Source organism: Scylla paramamosain, chromosome 6 (genome assembly GCF_035594125.1).
Source record: "Scylla paramamosain isolate STU-SP2022 chromosome 6, ASM3559412v1, whole genome shotgun sequence".
Taxonomy (NCBI): domain Eukaryota; kingdom Metazoa; phylum Arthropoda; class Malacostraca; order Decapoda; family Portunidae; genus Scylla; species Scylla paramamosain.
The window spans coordinates 10108119-10125064 of record NC_087156.1 but is presented as its reverse complement, the minus strand read 5'-3'; the positions used below and the strand labels follow the sequence as shown (position 1 = coordinate 10125064).

The window sequence follows — 16946 nt, the reverse complement described above, 5'->3', positions numbered from 1 at the left end:
TGAGGCAGGATGGAAGTACCATGTGTATATTAATTCGTGTTGTATTTTTTTTTTTTTTTTTTATGTAGGAGGGACACTGACCAAGGGCAACAAAAACCCAATAACAAAAAAATGCCCACTGAAATGCCAGTTCCATTAAAGAGTCCAAAGCGGTAATCAATAATTGAAGGATAAGTGTCTTGAAACCTCCCTCTTGAAGGAATTCAAGTCATAGGAAGGTGGAAATACAGAAGCAGGCAGGGAGTTCCAGAGTTTACCAGAGAAAGGGATGAATAATTGAAAATACTGGTTAACTCTTGCGTTAGAGAGGTGGACAGAATAGGGGTGAGAGAAAGAAGAAAGTCTTGTGCAGCAGGCCGCGGGAGGAGGGGAGGCATGCAGTTAGCAAGATCAAAAGAGCAGTTAGCATGAAAATAACAACTAGAGATGCAACATCGCGGTGATGAGAGAGAGGCTGAAGACAGTCGGTTAGAGGAGAGAAGTTGATGAGACGAAAAGCTTTTGATTCCACCCTGTCTAGAAGAGCAATATGAGTGAAACCCCCCAAGACATGTGAAGCATACTCCATACATGGACGGATAAGGCCCTTGTACAGAGTAAGCAGCTGGGGAGGGTGAGAAAAACTGGCGGAGACGTCTCAGAACACCTAACTTCATAGAAGCTGTTTTAGCTAGAGATGAGATGTGAAGTTTCCAGTTCAGATTATAAGTAAAGGACAGACCGAGGATGTTCAGTGTAGAAGAGGGGGACAGTTGAGTGTCATTGAAGAAGAGGGGATAGTTGTCTGGAAAGTTGTGTCAAGTTCATGGATGGAGGAATTGAATTTTTGAGGCATTAAACAATACCAAGCTTGCTCTGCCCCAATCAGAAATTTTAAAAAGATCAGAAGTCAAGTATTTTGTGGCTTCCCTCCGTGAAATGTTTACTTTCTGAAGGGTTGGACGTCTAAGAAAAGATGTGGAAATGTGCAGGGTGGTATCATCAGCATAGGAGTGGATAGGACAAGAAGTTTAGTTTTAGAAGATCATTAATGAATAATAAGAAGAGAGTGGGTGACGGGACAGAACCCTGAGGAACAGCACTGTTAATAGATCTAGGAGAACAGTGACCGTCTACCACAGCAGCAATAGAACGGTCAGAAAGGAAACTCGAGATAAAGTTACAGAGACAAGGATAGAAACCGTAGGAGGGTAGTTTGGAAGTCAAAGCTTTGTGCCAGACTCTATCAAAAGCTTTTGATATGTCCAAAGCAACAGCAAAAGTTTCACCAAAATCTCTGAAAAAGGATGACCAAGACTCACTAAGGAAAGCCAGAAGATCACCAGTAGAGCGGCCTTGATGGAACCCATACTGACGATCAGATAGAAGGTTGTGAAGTGATAGATGTTTAAGAATCTTCCTGTTGAGGATAGATTCAAAAACTTTAGATAGGCAGGAAATTAAAGCAATAGGACGGTAGTTTGAGGGATTAGAACGGTCACCCTTTTTAGGAACAGGCTGAATGTAGGCAAACTTCCAGCAAGAAGGAAAGATAAATGTTGACAGACAGAGCTGAAAGAGTTTGACTAGGCAAGGTGCAAGCACGGAGGCACAGTTTCGGAGAACAATAGGAGGGACCCCATCAGGTCCATAAGCCTTCCGAGGGTTTATGCCAACAAGGGCATGGAAAACATCATTGCGAAGAATTTTAATAGGAAGCATGAAGTAGTCAGAGGGTGGAGGAGAGGGAGGAACAAGCACAGAATCGTCCAAGGTACAGTTTTTAGCAAAGGTTTGAGCGAAGAGTTCAGCTTTAGAAATAGATGTGATAGCAGTGGTGCCATCTGGTTGAAATAAAGGGGGAGAAGAAGAAGAAGCAAAGTTATTTGAGATATTTTTGGCTAGATGCCAGAAGTCACGAGGGGAGTTAGATCTTGAAAGGTTTTGACACTTTCTGTTAATGAAGGAGTTTTTCGTTAGTTGGAGAACAGACTTGGCATGGTTCCAGACAGAAATATAAAGTGCATGAGATTCTGGTGATGGAATCCTTAAGTACCTTTTGTGGGCCACCTCTCTATCATGTATAGCACGAGAACAAGCTGTGTTAAACCAAGGTTTGGAAGGTTTAGGTCGAGAAAAAGAAAGAGGAATGTACGCCTCCATGCCACATGCCACATGCTCAGGACACAAAGACGGGTCTCTGACACGGAAGCAGTAGTCATTCCAAGGAAAATCAGCAAAATACCTCCTCAGGTCCCCCCAACTAGCAGAGGCAAAATGCCAGAGGCACCTTTGCTTAGGGAGATCCTGAGGAGGGATTGGAGTGATAGGACAAGATAAAGATATGAGATTGTGATCGGAGGAGCCCAACAGAGAAGAAAGGGTGACAGCATAAGCAGAAGGATTAGAGGTCAGGAAAAGGTCAAGAATGTTGGACGTATCTCCAAGACGGTCAGGAATACGAGTAGGGTGTTGCACCAATTGCTCTAGGTCATGGAGGATAGCAAAGTTGTAGGCTAGTTCACCAGGATGGTCAGTGAAGGGAGAGGAAAGCCAAAGCTGGTGGTGAACATTGAAGTCTCCAAGAATGGAGATCTCTGCAAAAGGGAAGAGGGTCAGAATGTGCTCCACTTTGTAAGTTATGTAGTCAAAGAATTTCTTATAGTCAGAGGAGTTAGGTGAGAGGTATACAGCACAGATAAATTTAGTATGAGAGTGACTCTGTAGTCATAGCTAGATGGTGGAAAACTCGGAAGATTCAAGAGCGTGGGCACGAGAGCAGGTTAAGTCATTGCGCACATAAACGCAGTATCCAGCTTTGGATCGAAAATGAGGATAGAGAAAGTAGGAGGGAACAGAAAAGGGGGTACTGTCAGTTGCCTCAGACACCTGAGTTTCAGTGAGGAAAAGAAGATGAGGTTTAGAAGAGGAGAGGTGGTGTTCTACAGATTGAAAATTAGATCTTAGACCGCGAATATTGCAAAAGTTAATGAAGAAAAAGTTGAGGGGGGGTGTCAAGATACTTAGGGTTGTCAACAGAAAGGCAGTCCGACCTGGGGACATTTATGGTCCCCTCCCTAGATGGGGACTCCAAGGCTGGTGTAGGAGTCGCCATAATCATTTTGAAATATTTGAGTGAAGGGTGTGTGTGTTATTAGGTGCTTGTAGTTTTGTGTGGAGAAAGAGATTTGTCTTTAGAGGGCAAGCTGTGACTTCCCCCTTGTCTTGTGAGACACAAAGGGAAACGTTCAGTGAGGTCACAGCTGGGTTTAATGATAAGTTCACAGCACCCCCTGAACAGTGCTTTAGACCTCACTGGGAGTAATTATCGTTTCGGCAGGTGTCTACTGCCTCCTCCTTGACTATGTATGATTGGCATTACATGAATAAGCAAACCTGGTATGTGGGAGCTGGTGTCAATATATATGTGTGTACCCCAACATAACCTATGAGTGGGTAAAACTATTTCTGGGCATCTGTCTGGTTGCAAATTCTTTTCCCTTACTGCTTCTTGAAATATGAATATGAACCAAGTTTTCATTGTTTCTTTATCTTATAGAAAATATTTTCATTATATTTTCAGAATTTAATTAAGAATTTACCAGTTTAATTAAATATGATTCCAGGTGATTGCAATGGCTCCAAGTCTTGGGAAAGCTATGTGTGGAGCACAAGCAGTCTGTCCACATGGAAAATTTTGAGTTCAAGCATACCAGCAGCACAACACATCTGCTGAACAATGAAGCTCCAATTCCTGCAGATAAACAAACTTCAGGCACGTACCGCAGCATTTCTGTGACTACACAACTGTGTTATAACTGGTAATGTTTAATTTAGTTGTGGTAAATGTGGTTAAATGACATTCATGATGTCATAAACATCATAAACAACAGATCCTAAATATTGATTAATAACATTCACAACCATACTGAACCTATACACTGTATGTACTATATTACATTACATGATGAGCTTTCATTTCAGTATATACATATTTGCTAGCAGATAACATTCAGCAGTCTCATAATTTTCACTATTATCTAACCCATTTTCTAAGAAAGTAAGAAAAAAAGGGAATCTGCAAGAAGCCATCAGGGCTACACATAGCATTCCATGTATAAAATATATCTACCTATTTCCACCTATCATCCCCATCCATAAATCTGTCTAATCTTCTTTTCAAGCTCCCTGTTGACTCTGTACAAACAACCTAATTACAGAGCCTACTCCTGTCATCTACCACTGTTTGAGAACCACTCCCTCTCTTCAAATCTAAATTTATCAGGCTAAAATTAAAAACAGATAGGAAGAAATCATGGGGTTATTTTTCTCCCCCCCAAAAAAATGAATAAATAAACAAAAATAAACAGTAATTTGAATATGAATATGAATATGAATATAAATATGAATATATGAATAAAGAGAATATAATAAATCAACTTCTGCCTCCACTACTAACAAGTCCTATCTTCTTTCACCATTTGTCCATACGCAATCATACATTTCTTTATATGCTAATATTTCACAATATTTATAACTTTATTTTGTCCAATCTTTGCTTTCTAGTTAACAAAATGGTTCTTTTTACAGACTGTATTGCGGTAAAGTGGCTTACAGCAGGAAAGGAGACACAACTGGCTCATCTGAGTCAAGCATGTTAACTGTGATGAGCAATGTGAACAAGTATTATAAGATGTTTTTGGCAAGGAAAAGATGTGGTGGGAATAATGACTGTATATAAGGTTTATAATTGCTGTTAATCACTTGAAGAGGACAGTTGTTGTGGGTATAGGAAAAGTTTAAGATGGCAGAGGTGAGATAGAAACAGAAAAGCTGTTAACCTATTCTGTTACTAACAGAGGTAATAGCATTATTCAAGAAAATAAATGCATATACTAGTATGTTAATAATAATAATACAAAGTATGCAAACATATTCCATATTTCCATATTTACAGGGACACCATCCACACCACACAAGACAGTCCAGCAATCTGGAAGGAAGACCAGCACAATACCACAGCAATTGATGCAAAGACCAGCAGATTTTCTGCCTCCCAAGATGCTGTAATTTTTCAAAGGACATCAGTGATATGCTTTGATTAGTGAGACAGTGGAGGAGGAGGAGGAAGCAGAGGAGGCAGCTTGCTGTAGCAGTATATTATCACAGTCCTAAGAGGATTACAGCATGCACTGCATTTCTCAATGAGAAACATTTTGTTAGCAGGAGCAACAAACTCTGGCAGTCCTATAAAGGAAGTTACTTTAAGGCAGTATATCTTATGTAATGAGTACCATCAAAGATTTGTTTAATTTTGACCAGGTTTCTGATTCTATTGTTGGAGGCAAGGATATTGGTGAACAAGACAAAAGTTTGAAAATTGGAAACCATGCATTTTTTTTTATTTTTTTTTATTTTTGTGATTAGAGAACTAATGAAAAATGGAAATGTTTTTTTTAGGATATTCCTTTTATCTGGGAAAGACTGATATTACGCAGAGTGTGATGACACGTTCATTAGGTTTAAGACATTGATACTAGAGTAACTGCACTTTTTTTTTCTTTCTCTGACCAAGAGGGAATACAATGTTCTTCTCTTAGAATCTTGGCATGTTTGCCGTCAATGGCGAATGGATCCGTTTCTCGTACAATTCACCGAAGCTTTTGATGAGACTCAGTAACACTGTTTTGAAGGAGAAAAGTAAAGTACATGCAGGGTAATATAATTAAATGCTGAATTTTGAATGATCATCAGCTAAAATATGAGACTTGCTCCTAACTAGTAAAATCAACATGTGTAGGATTTTCAAGTAATGAACAGAATAGACACATTCTGTGGTAGGCTTACTGGGACAAAAAGCTGTCCTTATTGCAGTATAGGTATATATATCAGGTGCATAGATCCTTTTCATTATTGAAATAGTTTAGTTACTCTTCATTTTAATGATGTTTATTGCTAAATCTTGTAAAATTTGCAAGGAATGCAAGAACATTATGGAAACTGCCATTCACACACTCTAACAAGACAGCACTTCAGGTGCTGTGGCACGACTGGTCTTTGTTCAGTTCCCTTACCTTAGTTATTAATTGGATGAACCACACTTCCTTGACAAGATTAAGACTTGGATTACCCATTGACTTCTGTTCCTGACTCTAAATGTGAAGATATAGTGATGGCATCAGCTACTTCTAGCTCATAATCTTTTCCATGTAACTGACTGTGCCTGAAGAAGATTTTTGAGCCTCATGAATGTCACATGACAAGGATATTTTGTCAGATACCAGCCATCAGTTAGACAGCAGCAGTGAGGCAGATTAGATTTGTGATTTAGGTGGCCTTTTCATTCCCCAATGAGGAAAAAAGTGTATTTTCTTTACCTGTCATAAGTTTGTGTTGCTTCTGCATGTGTTTCAGCTACTAACCAAAAGCTTTACTTTAATCAGACTTGGAGTATTTTATGTCCCTAAATAGGAAATAGAAAGAAGAAGTAAATATGAAAAGTTGAATAGGAAATTTGCATACAGTACACAGATGTGTGCACAAAATTCCTTTCTAAGGGTTTTTATTTTTCTTTTCACTGTATTCTTGCAAACTATTCTGCTCTTGTCCTACTGTCTCATTGCATGTCCCATGTCCAAGCTCAGGATGCTGTATTTTCTCCTGCATATAATGTTTTCTTCATTTTATCATGATGCATTATTCATATATATATAAGATATCTATCATAATGTATTTTCTCACAATATCTGTAATTTTAGATATATCTTACAGTAACATTTGATATCAGTCCTCTTATTTTTTTCATGTAATGTAGCATTTCATCAGGTTTTGTGCTGTTTGTTACAGCATATGCAGGAATTATTTAAATTCTGCATGTTTACTTTGTGGTGACAAATGCTTCTCTTCTCTGAAATTTTCTTTGGTTAGCTACATGTTATTAACACTATATCTTTAGCTGCCATATGCCCACTGTATATCTTTACTTCAATGTTGTTGTCGTTGTTGTTGTTGTTGTTGTTGTTGTTGTTGCTGTTGTTGTTGTGGCTGTTGTTGTAAGCAGTATTGAGTTGCCATGTCATTTGTTCTGATATGGAAGTCTTTGCGTTCTCTGTTAGGTGGTGTAGCCTTGCTATGCTGACTCCGTTACCTCCTGATGTAAATTCAAAACAGAGTTGATATGGGTAGATATTAAGGAAGGATCACAGTCAGTAGTACTGGGAGTAGTGTACAGGCCACCAAACAGTACAAAGGAAATTAACACCTCACTGCGGCAGGTAATAAACAGAGCAGGAAGGCACAGTCAGATATGTGTGACAGGAGATTTTAATTTTAGGAATATCAACTGGAGCCTGATGGTGGGTGACAAGGAAGCAGAGGAATTTCTAAAGGTAATTCAGGATAATCTTTTTTAAAACAAGTAGTCATAGAACCCACAAGGGGGAACAATATTCTAGATTTAATTCTTACTAACAGGGAGGAGGCAGTCATGGAGATAGAGGTTGGTGGACAGCTAGGCAACAGTGACCATTGGGAAATTAGGTACAAATTAAAATGGGAAGACACTTTTAAAAGCAAAAACACTAGAAAAACACCTGACTTTAGGAGAGCAGATTTTGAGGAATTAAAAAGGTACCTCCAAGGAGTTGACTGGCAATGGATGGAGGGTGAGGTCAGGACCGGGACGGAGTTGAGAGAGATAAGGCAGGATGAGAGAGGTGAGGTGAGATGTGAGGGTGTAGGACAAGAGGAGGGAAGATGTGTCCGGAAGGGACCGAGGAGAGAGAGAGAGAGGGAGATAGGTGTGAGTATGTTGAAGGGTCAGGTCATGCTGAAATGGGAGAAGTGAGGTCAAGGTGAGTAGATGAGGGAGTGGAGAGGATGGAAGGGGCCAAGATGAGGGGATTAAGTGAAGTAAATTTAGATGAGTTGTATAAATATTTCACAGACAAACTGCATACAGGACAGCTAGCAAACATCCTGTATAGAGCAATAAGATCACAGAAAAATGACTAAATTGATGAATGCTAGGTTAAAACATTATATAGAACGGAAGAGAAGTATATATAAGAGATTAAGGACAGGTGAAGAGGTTTTAAGGCCACAATATAATGAATTAGTTTGAATAGTCAGGAGATTAACGAGGAAAGCTAAGGGCAATTATGAATTAAAGGAAGCCAGCCAGGTGAAGACAGACCCCAAGGGATTTTATCAGGTATACTGGATGAAGAATGAGGATACTATAGGTCCATTAAAGGCAGCAAATAGGGGCAGGGGAAGACTAAAAGTAGCATACATAAACATAAATGGACTAATGTCAGCAGTGTTGAAACTAGAAGACTATTTAAAAGAGGAAAAACCGGACATCATGGGAATCGTTGAACCTAAACTGGCAAGTGAAGGGGATATACTAAATATTGGTGAAGGAAAATACAACCTCTGGATGAGAAATAGAAGGAATAAACAGCGAAGAGGTGTGATGCTTCTAGTTAGGAAGAATTTACTAGTGGAATCTGTCACATATGTGATGGAGGAGGCAGAAGTATTGAAAATAAGCTTAAGACAGAATATTGGAAGATACCATAACGTTGTGGTGACTTGTGTTCCCCCCCTTCCAACTCTTGGAGAGAGGATGAATATAAGAAAATGCTTGAGGACACAAGGACATGTTTGACAGAGCTGCTTGAGGAAAATGATGATATAATCCTGATGGGGGACTTTAACTGTAAAGAGATATCTTGGGAGAACTGGACCACAGAAGGCAGTGAGTCATCATGGGGGAACAAGCTACTAGACCTGGCTATTGAAAATGTCCTGACACAATGGGTTACAGATGACACAGGATTTAGGAGAAATGAAGCACCTTCAAGGCTCAATCTAATTTTCACCAAGGAACAAGAAATAGTAGAAGACCTTAAATACATAAACCCAATAAGAAAAAGTGATCATGTGCTGATTCAGTTCACAGTTATGGATGATAACCTCAGTATAAGGAAAGAAGACCACACAAGAGAATGGCTAAACTACAGCAAGACTAACCTTGGACAACTTAGGAAGTATTTCAGTGAAGTGAATTGGAACATGGTTATTCAAAAGGACATAGAGGAAAAGTAGACAGCTTTCCTGGGTATTTATGATAAAGGAGTAGAGAAATGGGTACCCAAAAGATCAACAGAGAACCTTTTCAAAAAGGATTGGTACAACAGGAGATGTGCGACAGCTAGATTGGAGAGAAAAGGCATGGAACAAGTGTAAGAAAAACAAGAGACTGGACCTGTGGAACAATTACATAAGGAAGAGTGAAAAAAGATAAGGAAGAGGAACGAATGTCAAAACTCACAGAGATGATCAGAAAAATTTTGAAAACAATGTTGTGGAGAAATGTAAAGACCAACCAAAATTATTTTATAAATTCATCAATGGAAAATTAAAGAGTTAGGATGAAATAAGCATGGAAAAAGCTGAAGAAGAGACAGTGGATGACCCAGAGGAGGTAGATGAACAGATACTTCCACTCTGTGTTTACTAAAGGAAATGATTTCAGAGGTGAGAAGACAACATTAGAAAAAGGGACCAACCTAAAGGAGATTAAAACATCAGTAGAAGAAGCAAAGATTATGTTGGAAGACCTGGATGTAAGGAAAGCAATGGGTCCTGATGGTGTGTATCAAGTTGGATTTTAAAAGAGTGTAGCTCACAATTAGTCTCAGTGCTGCACAATATAATTAGCACCACCCTGGTAAAAGGTAGAGTACCCATAGTTTGGAAACGGGGGGGGGGGGGTATTACCCCAATTCACAAGACCGGAAGTAAAGAAGATCCATTAAATTATAGACCTGTATCACTCACAAGTGTGGTGGCAAAGAATTGTGAAAAGATTATCAAGAACAGATGGGTGAAATATCTAGAAGACAACAAAGTGATAACAGAGACACAGTTTGGCTTCAGAAAAGGAAGATCTTGTGTTACAAATTTGATTAAAGTTTCTACTCAATAGTAATAGATATAGTGCAAGAGAGACATGGATGGCTCGACTGCATATACTTAGATTTGAGAAAAGCATTTGATAAAGTTCCGCACAGAAGACTAATATGGAAATTGGAAAAAAATTGGAGGACTCGCTGGATCGCTGTTAAAGTGGATGACTGACTTTTTGACGAACAGAGAAATGAGGACAGTAATTAAAGGCAGCAGGTAGAACTGGAGAACAGTAATAAAGTGGAGTCCCACAAGGTTCAGTACTTGCACCTATTATGTTCACAGTTTATGTAAATGATATGACAGAAGGTGTAGAAAGTTACATGAACCTTTTTGCTGATGACGCTAAGATTATGAGAAAAGTAACAAATGAAGAGGACTTCATTAAGGTTAATGAATGGTCATTGAGGTGGAACATGGAGTTTAATGCTAAAAAATGTAGTGTGATGAGGTTTGGGAAAAGTGTGAGAAGACCAGTTGGCAACTGTTACTTAGGGAATGAGGAAATCTCTATAAAATCAGAAGAAAAAGACCTAGGAGTAATTATTACTGATAATTTATCATTTGGAAGCACATAAATAAAATTATAGGAGAAACATAAAATCTGCTGAGAAACATCAAGATAGCATTCTCTTATATTGATGAAGATATGATAAAAAAAAAAGATAACAAAGATGATACGTCCGAGATTGGAGTACGCAGCATCAGTGTGGTTGCCAAGTTTGAAAAACAAGAAAGAAAGAATCCAGAGAGCTGCAACTAAAATCCCTGCAACCTTAAGAGAGTATAATTATGAGGAAAGATTGAAGAGATTGGGCCTGACTACACTAGAAAAAAGGAGGGAAAGAGGTGATTTGATAGCAATATATAGAATATTGGAAGGAATGGAAAACTTGGACAGAGAAGATCTCATGATACCAGATATGAGAGACACAAGAGGACATGGAAGGAAATTGAAAAGGAGTGTTTGCAGAAGAGACATCAAGAAACACAGCTTCCCACACAGAAGTATAATGGTGTTGAATGAACTTAAGGATGAGACTGTGTGCAAAGACAATTCATAAATTTAAAGAAAATCTAGATAAAAGTCGATATGGAGATGGGACAGCACGAGCCTAGTGTGGCTCTTGTCCTGTATTTCACAACTAGGTAAATACAGCTAGGTAGATGGGGAGCTGGTTAGGTCTGGGAAGGAGATTAGTAAAATTCTGAATGAGTATTTTCTAACTGTCTACACCCAGGAAAACATGCAGGATATGCCAAATAGTGAACAGATGTTTCCAGCAGATGAGAATGAGAAGCTGACAGATATTTCCATAACTAAGGAGACTGTGGAACAGGAGATAGGCTAAAAAAGCTCAAGATACCAGGACCAGATGAAATATATCCCAGAGTACTTAAGGAATGTAAAGAGTTTATTAGTGAGCCATTAGTTTCTGTCTTTAGGAAATCACTTGAGTCAGGTGAGGTACCAGTAATGTGGAGGCAGGCTAATGTAGTACCCATCTTTAAGAAAGGAGATAAAACTTTAGCATCCAATTATAGACCTGTCAGCTTAACTTCTGTTGTAGGTAAAATATTGGAGTCAATAATAACAAGGAACATTAGGGAGCATTTAGACAAACATAATTTGATAAATCAGTCACAGCATGGATTCATGAAGGGGAAGTCTCGCCTGACAAACTTGTTAAGTTTTTACACTAAAGTGTATGACGCAGTAGATAATGGTGATAGTTATAATATCTTATATCTGGACTTTAGTAAAGCTTTTGACAAGGTACCTCATCAGAGGGTACTGAGAAAGGTTGGGGCACACAGGATAGATGGGAAGGTGTTAGGCTGGCTAAGGCCATGGCTAAGCGACAGGCGACAAAGAGTTACAATAAACAGCTCTAAATCCGAATGGGATAACGTAATTAGTGGGGTGCCACAGGGATCAGTATTAGGGCCACTGTTGTTTTTAATATATATCAATGACTTGGATAGTGGAATTAGTGATGTTAGTAAATTTGCGGATGACACAAAGATAAGTAGATTAATTAGGTCAGTTTCGAATGCCATCACCTTGCAGGCAGATTTAGATAGGATGAATGTATGGACAGACAAATGGCAAATGCAGTTTAATATCAACAAATGCAAAGTACTTAGTGTAGGTAGAGGAAACCCACACAGTAGCTACACAATAAATAACGAAACTCTGGTAGGTTCAGGGTACAAAAAAAGATTTAGGAGTTATAGTTAGCTCTGAACTCCGTCTAGGAAAGCAATGCATAGAGGCCAAAAACAGGGCAAACAGGGTATTAGGATTCATTTTTAGGAGTGTTAAAAGTAGAAGGCCCGAAATAATATTAAAGTTATATTTGACGCTGGTCAGACCTCATCTAGACTATGCTGTGCAGTTCTGGTCCCCACATTACAGGAAAGATATAAGTCTATTAGAATAAGTACAGAGGAGAATGACTAAAAGGATACAGGGGATGAGGAGTATTCCTTATGAAGCAAGATTGAAGCTGTTAAATTTACATTCTTTAGAGAGATGTAGGTTAAAAAGGGACTTGATAGAAGTCTTTAAGTGGTACAAGGGTTGTAACAAGGGGTATGTAAGCAAAATTCTTAGGATTAGCAGCCAGGATAGAATAAGAAATAACAGGTTCAAGCTTGAAAAATTTAGGTTTAAGAGAGATAGGAAGAAATTGGTTCTCAAAAAAAAAAAAAAAGAGCGGAAGATGAGTGGAACAGATTCAGTAATCATGTTGTTAGTGCCAAGACATTAGAGAACTTTAAGATAAGATTAAACGGGTTTATGGATGGGGATGATAGGTGGAAATAGGTAGGTATATTTCATACAGGGACTGCCACATGTAAGCCTGGTCGCTTCTTGCAGCTTCCCTTATTTCTTATGTTCTTACATTGCAATGTCTCTTGGTGCTGCTGTATACTATATATGTATGCTATAAGATAGTGATGACTTTTGTGTGATCTCTTAATTCAACTAACCATGTGTTCTGTCTTATAAGGCATAAGTGATAAACACCTTGATGTTGCCAAATGTTTGTGCAGGTGTGGGAAAAAAAATGCCTCTTATGAATGCTGCTGTCTTTCATGGCAAGGCCTTGGTTTTATTTTCTGCCTTGTGTTACACACCTAGTGTGTGTTGTACTGTTTTTCATGTTTTATAAGCAGCACATACTTGTTAACATTTCAGAATACCTGCTGTTATACTATTAATATAAGTAAAACGTTAATATTATATCCTCAAGTCATTTATTATTTAACAGTAAAACGTTAATATTATATCCTCAAGTCATTTATTATTTAACTATTAAAACTACTAAAAATAAAAATAAAAATTTTTTTAAATAAATGTACCTGGCAGCTGTCAATCAATATCTTGATCTGAAAGGTTCTGGATAAAAGAATTTAATACATTCTGTTCATCATTATAAATTATGCTTAAAAGCTGGGGCTTGAATTTTCGATTTTTGGACGTAAACAAGAAGAAGTTAACTGCTTAAGGAAGAAGAACGTAATAAAAACAGAATAAGATGTGATACAAAAACAAAAGCTGCAACACAAGTAACTATCAGCAGCTTCGTCTCGTCACGCAGTATTCTGCACGTGAGTCGCAATGAGCCACGATCATTCCAATTCGAAAATCTTGCTCTTTGCACCAAACGGAATCTATGCACTACACTTACAAGTACTCTAATGAAACTTTCACACACACACACACACACACACACACACACGTGCCCACAACCCAGCAGACAGGGAGGGCGCACCAGGACGGCATGGGTGCATGGAGTGCCTGACCATAAATACGCGTTTTACCCTCCATGAACTGTGTGGAGCCCCGGCTCATCATCACTATTATCTGTGACTGCCCTCACTAAGGTCATTCAAACTCAGTCCATCAGGAAAGTGAGCGCAAATAAGCTTCCAGAGAGAGAGAGAGAGAGAGAGAGAGAGAGAGAGAGAGAGAGAGAGAGAGAGAGAGAGAGAGCTGACCGGGTAATCCTAGTTCCCTAATTTTCAGTCATGGTAGTAGTATCTCCATGAAAGCTTCACTGATCATCACAAGTTACATTCCACGTTTCCATCGTGCATATCAACCCACGGCAACTACGATATGGGATATGAAGCTTTGTGTCCTGGTCATACAGTACCCAAGACCACGAGAGGCTACCGCCATGACAGCCTGACCCTCCCGCCGCATCCCTTGATTTCCGCAGCACAGCACACTGCACACGTCACTGCCTCGTCCTCACCCTGGCCAGGAGTGTACTCACCTCACCTCTGCAGCACGGCTCGGCGATTTCCTGCTCCAGCCGCCTCACGGAAAGCCGTAGGTACGAAAGATTGACGGACGCACACATCCACACTACACCACTCATCACTGTCACACTGTCGCTTCTTGCTTGATGGCCTGGAGGGCGCGAGTTTTGAATAGAGGATCATGCGGGATTTCAATTCATTTTACAGTATATTACTACTACCAAGGACTCTCTCTCTCTCTCTCTCTATACCAAGATGCCAAAATTCTGGCAAAATTCAGGAAAATTATGTGAAAAAAGAAAATTATGAAAAAAATTTAATTTTAGTTTTTTTTTCGGATCCATCAAAAAAAGTTACTGAAAAAGTGTCTTTTCAGTGTTTTACGTAGAAAAACGCTAAAACGGATGCAAACCAACGAATATGAAGAAGTAGAATAACATTACCAAAAAAGGTATATATTCAGTGTTTTTGAGCTTCTTATCTACAAAAAAAGGCGAAAATGGATAGAAAGCACTCTATATTTAGATAGAAAAGGACATTACGAGAATCTTGTATAATGAGTGTTTTATAGTTTCACAAGAACCACAAGGCAAAAAACGCAAAAACTCGTGTATATGGATAAGTTTCTTAGATAGCAAAATACTGAAACTCAGGAATAACACTCTTAATTGAGAATACAGAACAACCTTACGATATGCGTGTATTTTGACTGTTTTTCACATTCTTAGTTACCAAAACCCCAAATTGCATGCAAAACTAGCTTTATGTGGTAAAAAAATGACATTACCAGAAAAGTGTCTTTTGAGTGTTTTTGAGCGTGTTAGGCAATAAAGCACTAGAAAAGGAAGGCAATCACATTACATGGGAATAAAAACATTTTTTACCAAGAACTTGCCTTTAAGTGTTTTTGAGCTCCTTATTTACCAAAACGCTAAAACGCATGCAAATCACCCTTTATGGAGAAACAGATTAACATTACCAAAAACATGTATTTTGAGTGTTTTTGATCATGTTACCTCTAAAAACGCTTAAATATATGCAAAAAACCCTATGTCAGGGAAACGGAAGGACATTACGAGAAACGTGTATTATGAGTGTTTTTAAAACGCTAAAATGCATGCAAAACACCCTTTATTGAGAAACAAAATAACATTACGAAAAACATGAATTTTCAATGTTTTTGATCTCTTACGTATAAAAACGCTTATATACATGCAAAGATCCCTATGTTTGGGAAACGAAAGGACATTACGAGAAACGTGTATTATAAGTGTTTTTAAGTTCCATGAGTAACAAAAGAGTTAAAACCCACAAATAACACTCTTTATAGAGAAAAAAAAATTAATTAATTAAAACGGATTTTTTTTTTATTTATCTTCATACGTACCGAGATACCAAAATTCTGGCAAATTTCAGGGAAATTATGTGAAAAAATAATATTATTAAAAAAAAATTTATTTTTAGCTTTTTTTTTTTTCGGACTGTTATGTACCAAACCCTAAAGTGTATGCAAAGCCATCTACATGAAGAAATTAAACGACTTTACCAGATACCTGTCTTTTGAGTGTTTTTCAGCAAGTTAGGCACCAAAACAATAAATAATATGGAAGTCACTCTTTATGGGAATCCAAAACAAAATTACTGAAAACGTGTTTTCTTAGTGTTTTACTTAGAAAAACATTAAAACGGATGCAAACCAACCAATATGAAGAAATAGAATAATATTACTAAAAAGTTATATTTTGAGTGTTTTTGAGTTTGTTACCTACAGAAAACGCGAAAATAGTTGCAAAGCACTCTATATTGGGAAAGAAAAGGATATTACGAGAAACGTGTATATTGAGTGTTTTATAGTTTCACAAGAACCACAAGTCAAAACACGCAAAAACTCGTGTATATGGAAATGTTTCTTAGATAGCAAAATGCTGAAATTCATGAAGAACACTCAATTGAGAAACAGAACAACCTTACCAAATGGGTGTATTTTGAATCTTTTTTAACATTCTTACTTACCAAAACCCCAAATTGCATGCGAAACTAGCTTTGTGTGAAAAAAAAAAAATATTACCAGAAAAGTGTCTTGAGTTTTGTTGAGCGTGTTAGGCAATAAAGCACTAAAAAGCAGGGCAATGACATTACATGGGAATAAAACCAACTTTTACCAATAACTTGCCTTTAAGTGTTTTTAAGCTCCTTACATACGAAAACGCTAAAACGCATACTAAACAAGTATTTTGAGTCTTTTGTAAGATTGTTACGTAAAAAAACGCTTAAATGAATCGGAAATATCCTGTATGGGAAAAATTATAAGACATTACGAGAAACTTGTATTATGAGGGTTTTTTATTTTCTTGGTATCAAAAGGGTAAAATGCATGAAAAACACTCTATATGGAGAAACAGAACAATACTGCCAAAAAAAAAAAAAAAAAACGTGCATTTTGAGTGTTATGACATTTTTAGTTACCAAAAAGCCAAAATTCATGCAAAGACCCATATATAGATATATGAAACGACTTTAAAAACGTATGAAAATACCATATATAGAGAAACAGAATACACTAACCAAAAACGTGTATTTTGTGTGTGTTTTTTTTTTTTTTTGAGCCTATTATGTACAATATCGCCTGTCATCAAACAAATCACCCTGCATATGGAAATAAAAAGGACATTACGAGAAACGTTTGTTGTGTTTTTTTTTTATTACTTTCCTAAGTA

The 16946-nt window shown here is 37.9% G+C and overlaps 1 protein-coding gene across 9 annotated transcripts in view; it reads right to left on the bottom strand.

Annotated features, from left to right (window-relative positions):
• The window catches only part of LOC135101297 (circumsporozoite protein-like), a 189251-nt gene extending 174838 nt beyond the window's left edge, over nt 1-14413 (bottom strand). For 2 of the 9 annotated variants that reach the window (XM_064005035.1, XM_064005037.1), the window contains exon 1: nt 14244-14411. In XM_064005035.1, the coding sequence (XP_063861105.1) occupies nt 14244-14348 (105 nt within the window). In that variant the 5' untranslated portion in view covers nt 14349-14411. Of the gene's footprint in view, nt 1-14243 lie in introns of all 9 variants that reach the window. The other 7 variants (XM_064005036.1, XM_064005040.1, XM_064005042.1 and 4 more) reach the window with 6 other exon arrangements.
• Nucleotides 14414-16946: the final 2533 nt, after the last annotated feature.